Raw genomic sequence first — 8,224 nt, forward strand, 5'->3', positions numbered from 1 at the left:
AAATTACATTTTAAGACGTATTATTGCAGTATGCAATTCCTATTGCATTATAGTTTATTTACAGATAAATCCACCTCACTTCCACTCAGCATTTCCATTCTGTAAGTCAATACTTGTCCTCTCCTGTTAGCAGAAGACATAATGTGCTCTCTGGATTTAGCCCTTTTTGTAACGCTTGCCACTGTCCTTTGGCATATGACTTCCCAGACCATTTTGTTAACTTAGAATTATGTTGGTTACACAATTTCTTCCATGATATAATTCAGCTGTAAAAATCAGGGGCAAGTCTGTATTCAGTTTCAAAATGTTTGATTGTATTTCTGTATGTGTGGACAGTTCATTGACGTACTGAAGTAGCAATCAGTTCCTCAGGTCTTTGCAGTCTGAGGAACACGGTAATGATGTAGTAGTACTACTTAACGGCATACACCAGTAAAGAGATTAAATAGTCTTAATCTCAATGGGGAAAGCAGATAGTGGAGCAGAGGGGGAAAGGAGGAAGAAGGGGGACAGGAAAAAGATGATAGAGCTATTTTTCTTATTTTACTAAAGAAAAAAAAAGCAAGGGGAGGTGAGCAGAGAAGTAATTCATTGTGTATCCTAGAACAAATGGACTACACTTCCACTAGCAGGTTTAAAATAGAGTGTTTACTTAAATGTAGGTTTATATCCAAGATGTTTCGGAAGTCAAAGGCTTAGAAAGATTCAGAAAATAAAAATACGAAGGGAAAAACAAAATCTGTAGGTGTCTGTTAAACACTAAGGTACCACTTTTTATTATAAGAACTTCCTTAGCTGTTAATAGTTGGAAACAGGGACAGTGTACGGAATGAAGCACTGCTGAAGTCTTGCCCTGTTCCTTAAATCTCTGAGGCAGTGTGCAGTATTAGCTGCTTTTAGGCAACGGCTTTTTTTTTAACGTTCTATTATAAATAGGTTTGATCACGTTCCGTTGGTGACACCTAATGGAGATGTTTTGATTCAAGACCTTAACTTCGAGGTAAGCTTGTTTCGTTTTGTTTTAATAGCATAGAAAATTATATTCATGTAAAATTTTAAAGTGTAATCTGATTTATAAAAAGGTGCAAACAAAAATGGAGAGGTCCTTATATGGTATGTTTAAATTTGAACAAAAATTAGTCATCACATTAGCTTAAAAATAAAGAGGCAGTAAGCTGTCTTTCCAAAAACTGTGTGTTACAGACATGTTTTCTTCAGCTACAGATGGTGCTAAACTAGTTGGGGGGAGAAATATTGGTGGAAATGACTCAGTGTCAGCAAGTACTATGCTTACAAGGATACCAGCTTGTCTTATTGTTGAAAGCTTCTGTAAGCAGTACTTTCTCACTACTGTTTTAAGGTGTTTGCTTTGCATTTTTTAGGTTCGTTCTGGTGCAAATGTTCTTATCTGTGGGCCAAACGGGTGCGGGAAGAGCTCACTTTTCCGTGTACTTGGGGAGGTAAGGAACCTTTTTAAATGAACAGGGGAGAATCCAAAGTGCTGTTGTAATTGGACCTTTTTGGTCAAGTTTAAACCTTCTTCTTGTTGCAGTTGTGGCCTTTGTTTGGTGGGCGCTTAACAAAACCTGTGAGAGGAAAGTTGTTCTATGTTCCCCAGGTGAGGCAAAATGCTTTGATTGACAATAGCGTTCTCTTTCTTCCTACTTGGACTGCATTTAGAAATATTTGACGTACCTTTTTGTTTCTAACTGTATCTCAGAGACCGTATATGACTCTTGGAACGCTCAGAGATCAAGTTATATATCCAGATACTTTAGAAGATCAGAGAAAGAAAGGGATTTCTGACCAGGTAATGATCGTTTAGCTTATTAACCCTTTGTCTCACTTGAGTAATGCTTCAGATCCAAAATACTGAAGTTGCTGTTACGAACATTGTATTTAGTTTGTTTTTAATATTTATCAGGGTTGATAGTACACCATTGTTATACTACAGAGCTTTATAACCTTTTTCAATCATTTTTTAATCAAGTTCACTTAAGCTCTGTTTGTCATTGCTGTTTCAATGAAAGGTGCTGAAGGAGTACTTGGATAATGTCCAGCTGGGTCAGATCTTGGAGCGTGAAGGAGGCTGGGACAGTGTTCAGGACTGGATGGATGTACTCAGCGGGGGAGAGAAACAGAGAATGGCGGTATGTCTCAAAGCAGAAACACTTAACAACTACAGGACATAGGTTGAAAATGTCATCTGTACTGTGAGCAATTTTTGTTTACTAAATACTAATGTTTTAATTAAAGAAATCCCCAAAATGTGAAATACCTGAACACTGAGAAAACAACTTTAAAATCGTGTCTGATATACTCAAAATTTAATAGGAGATGTTGATCTTTTACCACACCTTACACTTTGGTTCTATAAAACAGAAATTCTCAAATAACTGTTACAAACAAAAATCAAACCAAACCAAAACCAACAACAAAAAAAACCCCACCAAAAAAAACAACTAAAAAACCCCACCCAAAAAGAAGTAAAGATAACATACAGCTCTTGGATTTTCAGGCTTCCATGGGTGCCTGAATTTCTTAAAAGAAATTCCCTTGCCACAGTAAATTTTTTGGACACTAATTCTCAGTTTAACTTACAACACTGCATTATTTGTTGTAGTTCTGTATCCACAGCAGCTTTTTGGTTTGCATTCCAGATGGCAAGGTTATTTTATCATAAGCCTCAGTTTGCAATTCTGGATGAATGCACCAGTGCTGTCAGCGTTGATGTAGAAGGCTACATTTACAGCCACTGCCGAAAGGTAAGCTCTTTGCTTCTGGAATGATACGTCTGTATGTTAACAGGAAACTTAAAATGATGAAAATTGCACTCTTCTCTATACAGTTACGTGTATATACACATATATACACATACATATATATATACACACACACATATATATATACACACATACATATTTTTTTAAAAGCTTAGAAGGGCATGTGAGGAACCTTTATTCACTAGAATTAAGTAATTGTTTTGTAGTCTTAAGATAATTTAGACATACAGGTGGCCTGTGTATGACAGAGAACTCTTTCTACCTGGTAAGTAACCTTACTTTTCCAGATTTACTCTTAGAATATCAAGTGTAGATCAATTGATCTAAAACTTTATACTTTTCAGTTGTTCAAGAGGTTTCTTTTGGTTAAGACAATGGAAGTGAAAGTCTGGAAATTAATATTTCCATCTAATTTGAGATCTGGAAAGCCAAGCACTCAAACAAAACATGCAGATATAAAATACAGTTTTCATTTTCCTTTCATTCTTATACTCACCTTTTCAGATTCTACGTAGTGCCATGTGAGGTATCAATAAGATTCAATTTCACGCTCCTAGCCTGGGGAAAAAATGGGCTTGAAGTAACATTAATTATTGAGTAGCAGTATTCTCAGAATGGTCATGGAGCAAAGCTGTGCATCCACTGAAATACGTGCTTGAAACTTGAAGTGGGAACTCAGGGAGCCTTCTGTAGTGGTAAACTGCTGCTAGATGAAGACTCTGCAGGAGAATGGACATTATCTTGAACTAAATGTACCACGTTAATATCAATACCATGACATTTTTCATATACTTGTTATTCTGTTAACTTGAATGTTCATTTGTACTTTTGTTTTAGACATACTATTGCTAAGTGGCTAATGCACGTCACTGAAAAATAGAATTCCTAGTTAAGCTGCCCTTGTAGAAAGAAAAAATGTTGCCCTGTTTTATCATCAGAGCCATTTTGTCCTTTAATTGCTGCTGCTGTTAGGGATGCGTAATTATACTGAGTAGCAAGGAAACAGGGGAAGATTATTCACCTTTAAATTGTCACTCTAAGTCTATAATTCATTAATAGCTTTTGTGGTGGTGTATTTTTGCTGTTAAAATGGACTTGTTTTCATCACCAGGTTTGTTTTACCTCCTTTGCCCAGTTCATTCTGTGTTTTACCAGATCATTAGGAGGAAAAGAATGACAAAATCAATGTAAAAATAGAAATCCCTCCTTTTTTTAACTGCAAAATCTTGTATAAAGGCTACATCTGCATACTGTTAATAATAGAGTCTGGAAGTTTGTGTTTAGCAAAATCAATGTAAAAATAGAAATCTCTCCTTTTTTTAACTGCAAAATCTTGTATGAAGGCTACATCTGCATATTGTTAATAATAGAGTCTGGAAGTTTGTGTTTATGAATTTAAGCTCTTCAGCTGATACCGTGCTGAAAAATAAATAACACCTAACCTGTGAGGAAAATTAACTGCTTTATTGTGTGTTTTCTTCATGTAGGTTGGCATCACTCTCTTCACTGTCTCTCACAGGAAGTCGCTCTGGAAACATCACGACGTATGTAGTCTTTGCTTTTGCTAAGGATATCTCTAGGTGGTAGGAGTTTTCTTGTTTGACTTTCTATTAAATTGACTTTACAATTCAGGGCGTTCTCATTTTACAGCCTGTTCTTTTTTTTAAAAAGGTTTTACTTTCATAATCCGGTTGCACTATTTGAAATATTCTTACACTTCTAGCGATGAAGGGAAAAGTAACCAAAAATCCTTGAATGTACCTGGAAAACTAGCCTCAAAAATATGACAGGCTTACTAGATACTTGTTTTCTTTCTTATCATCAAAAAAACCTCTTGAACCAGTAAGCAGCATGGGATTTTTGCTTTTTAGATAGCTAATCTATCTGCGCATTAAAAAAATAAGTTCATCTCTAATGCATGGACTTCTTTTCTTCCAATCTAAAATTTTACTTTTGTTGTTACTTTTTATGCAGACAGATTGTATATGTGGGGAAAATACTGAATTAATACACGGGGACAAATGTCTACCTTAAGTACATTATCACAAAACCCAAGATAGCAGTGTTCAGTCTAGGTGTGACCATTAGCAGACCGATGGATGATGTGAGCAGAGGCAATTGAATTTAATGAAACGTGAGGTGAGAGAAGCTTACCCTCTGGCTAGCTGAGTTTAAGACTTTCCATTAAAATGACTTCCAAATATTATTTATACATTTATAGTATAGTAATTTTTAGGTGGTTGATCACATATGTTCTTTTATTTCAGTTTTATTTGCATATGGATGGCAGAGGAAACTATGAGTTCAAGAAAATAACTGAAGACACAGTTGAATTTGGATCTTAAAGTCATGAACTGAACTGCTGCAGAGACTGATGATTGCAGGAAGTGTGTAGAGTGGCAGACATTGTACAATAAAACTACTCAGCTTGTTTTTTAAGAAAAATAACTAGGATAACCCAAAACAAGCTGTTAAGCGTTTACTATTATGTAGGATATTGCTAATTGTGTATATGTTGGTTTAATTATTGATATGTACTAAGAATGTCCTTATTCTTGTGGTTTAAAAACCTGCCTAAATTAAATTGGGCTTAAATCAGTGTAACCTGATTCATCCTGGGATGCAAACCATTTGAAATCAGCTGATTTGACTTTTGTAGACCTTCTTTCCCTTCAGTGAAAAGCCCTGTTAAAATTAGGGTTGCTACCTCTCTTGTTCCTGCAAAGCAGTCTTGGATTTTTGCTCTGTTCTATGCATATTTCTGAGTTGTCTCACACGGTGCAGGACATTCTCCCATCTTCAGATCTGTGCCCTGTTAAATGAAAGAGCCTTTTCCTTGACCAAGCCTTGTGATGTAGCCAATACGCCCTTGCTGATAAAGGATGGATCGAACCTAAAAGACAAAACTATTTCCTTCTGTTAAAAAATGAAGCTTGTTCTCAGCAATCCCACTGTCTCCCAACTTAACAAGAGCTTCACCCACCTCCTGCTCCAGCTGCCTTTTTTCTGTCAGAGAAATTCTGTGGTAATAAAGGGTTGAGAGGAGGTTGAGGGAGGAAAGGACTGACCAAAAAAAAAAATACAACAACCAGAAAAGAGTGTGGCTCCTGTCTCTTGAGATCAGTAGGGTTTAGAGTGGACTCAAAAGTGTTAATCTGTGAAACAGCAGACTGTTGTTGGTCCTGTGTGTGTTCAGTCCTGAAATGCATCAAATAATCTGATCTCTTAATGATTTTAGCTGCCCTTCAGGTCTGAGTTTGAACGTAAGTCGTAACGGTACTTCCTGTTTGGTCTTCTATGCTGTGAAGCCTAAAATGATGCTGTCATCCTTCACGTTTATTCTCTTTACTGGTCAGGAGGTTTCTTGATTTCTGATACAAGTTATTCTCCAGTGATTCTCACTGTTGTCTGAGGATCTCTAGTCCCTGCTGGTTTTCTTGTTCCAGCTGCCAAATGCCCTTGAAGAAACCAAACTCTTTAAATAGTTCACTGTAACTGGTTTTTTCCATATAAATGATTACCGTGGTTGCCATGTGACTTTGACAAACAAATGCAGCAAGGTCATTTTTGTGATCAGGGAATAGAAAGGTGTAACTCAAACTGAATCACTGCTTAGGCTTTAAAATTACAATTACAATACCTGTTGTACAGTGAAGGTCTAGTAGTTTTTTAGTGTTCCATATAAGATATAATATAGAAATGCACTACATGAAGGCATGCATAACGTATGCAATAAATCTGTTCTCCGTTCATCTTTGATCAAAGCTTTAGATTAAAAACAAAACCAACCTTTTACGAAATGGATATGTACTTGGATGCACTGCTGTCTGTTAATTTGTACCCAGTTTGATTAGTCATCATTTTTCACATTGAAATTGCTGCCTGTTAAGACTTTTCCTTTTATGACAGTTCTTGCCCCTACCTGTCAGTACTGCTGTTCTTTCATAGCACTCAAATGCAAAAAGCTTTTCTGGTATAAGAATCCAGTGACCACAGTAGATTCATAGCACGAAATGAAAATCAAGAGAAGCCTCTCTGAAGTGTAGCGTTTTCAGGAGATTAAGGTACCAGAGTAATTTTCTGTGCTTGATCCACAAGAAGACAAATACATATCTCATTTTACTAATATTTTTTCTATTAATTTGAATTCTCACATCAGCCATAACATAGCAGGTAGCAGCATGCTGTATGTGAGCTGGTAGTCTTTTTTTCTAACTGTAACCACGACGATATGGATGCCAGATAGCTCTCTCTGGTTTTGTTAAAGTTCTCAGCACAAATGAAACTTCTTCCCTTGGAAGGGATGTTTTAGTAGCCTTTTAGGAAGACAAAGAAAAAAAAATAATTCTCTGAAATGAAAAACGTTGCTATTTTATCCTTGTGACTAGGGCAGACTTTGCAGTGGAGTAGTGAACTTGTGATACTTCAATGTGTTTTTAACACAGCACACTGACACAGCACCCCAGCAGCCGATCCTGAGGTACTTTACAGTGCAACTGGTTAATAACAGAATTTTGTGTAATTTCTGATTTTAAAAACTAAAAACAAACAAAAAAAGAAATTAAAAATCCAACTCTGTAACCAAGGAGGAGTAAGTTTGCCTTTAGATGCCATGAAGTTCATTGAAACTGAGGATGCTAATATCTCCTTGGGGTCACGACTCGGTGTTTTTAAATGTGCTGGAAGGAGAAAACGTACTCTTCTGCCCTTGATTGTAAGAGAGGCTTATAAAGAAAATGTAAAAAAGAATGATGTTTTAGAATGACATTCTTAAAAGGCCTTACATTAAAGTATTTTGAGATAGACTTTGCCTCATGCAAGATTGTAGAAAACCTGCAAATGACCCCAGTCTCGGTTCTGTTGCAGAATTGCACTGTGATGCTGTGTTTTAGCTGTTAGGTCTCTTTCATAGCACAAGGTGGAAGTTTGTAAATTGGAATTCTGAACTATCTTAGGAAGACAAAGTACTGATGGATATTTTCAGTCTCAAACTGTTGGTGCTTTGAAGGTGGTACCGGTAATAGTCAGATGGCTGCATTTCACCAGTGGTGGGAAACTTTCCTGTGTGTAAATACTGTAAAGTGCTTTGGAGGGGGGAATGGCGCTATATAAATGTAAGACATTAAGTGCCTCTGAAATAATAATAAATCTAAAGATCAAATATATCTAGGCTTTTTCTGGTTTTTGATGGTGTGATTCGAATTTTGTAACCGTACGCTGAATGCGTGCTCAAATCTGAAGTCACTTCATGAGCCGATTGATTTGTGTTCAGCTCATAAAGTGTGTAGCACTGTCTGAAACTCACCCTGCGGTCAGCCACATGATGCCATCCAGTTGTAGGCTTCAGAAACACAAGCTCAGTACTTGAAGATTTTACTTGAAGCAATTGGGTTACAGGTCTGTTAATCAGTTTTAAGTCTGCGCTGATTCTCAACTCTCCT

General features: G+C 36.6%; 1 protein-coding gene across 1 annotated transcript in view; it reads left to right on the top strand.

Annotated features, from left to right (window-relative positions):
• The window catches only part of ABCD3 (ATP-binding cassette, sub-family D (ALD), member 3), a 13,470-nt gene extending 7,747 nt beyond the window's left edge, over positions 1-5,723 (top strand). Inside the window, exons 12-19 of the mRNA XM_010188640.1 lie at positions 937-1,000; positions 1,383-1,460; positions 1,553-1,618; positions 1,721-1,810; positions 2,031-2,150; positions 2,661-2,765; positions 4,271-4,327; positions 5,051-5,723. Of these exons, the coding sequence (XP_010186942.1) occupies positions 937-1,000; positions 1,383-1,460; positions 1,553-1,618; positions 1,721-1,810; positions 2,031-2,150; positions 2,661-2,765; positions 4,271-4,327; positions 5,051-5,128 (658 nt within the window). The 3' untranslated portion in view covers positions 5,129-5,723. The remainder of the gene's footprint in view (positions 1-936; positions 1,001-1,382; positions 1,461-1,552; positions 1,619-1,720; positions 1,811-2,030; positions 2,151-2,660; positions 2,766-4,270; positions 4,328-5,050) is intronic.
• Positions 5,724-8,224: the final 2,501 nt, after the last annotated feature.

This window comes from Mesitornis unicolor, unplaced genomic scaffold (genome assembly GCF_000695765.1).
Source record: "Mesitornis unicolor isolate BGI_N332 unplaced genomic scaffold, ASM69576v1 scaffold3737, whole genome shotgun sequence".
Classification (NCBI taxonomy): Eukaryota; Metazoa; Chordata; class Aves; order Mesitornithiformes; family Mesitornithidae; genus Mesitornis; species Mesitornis unicolor.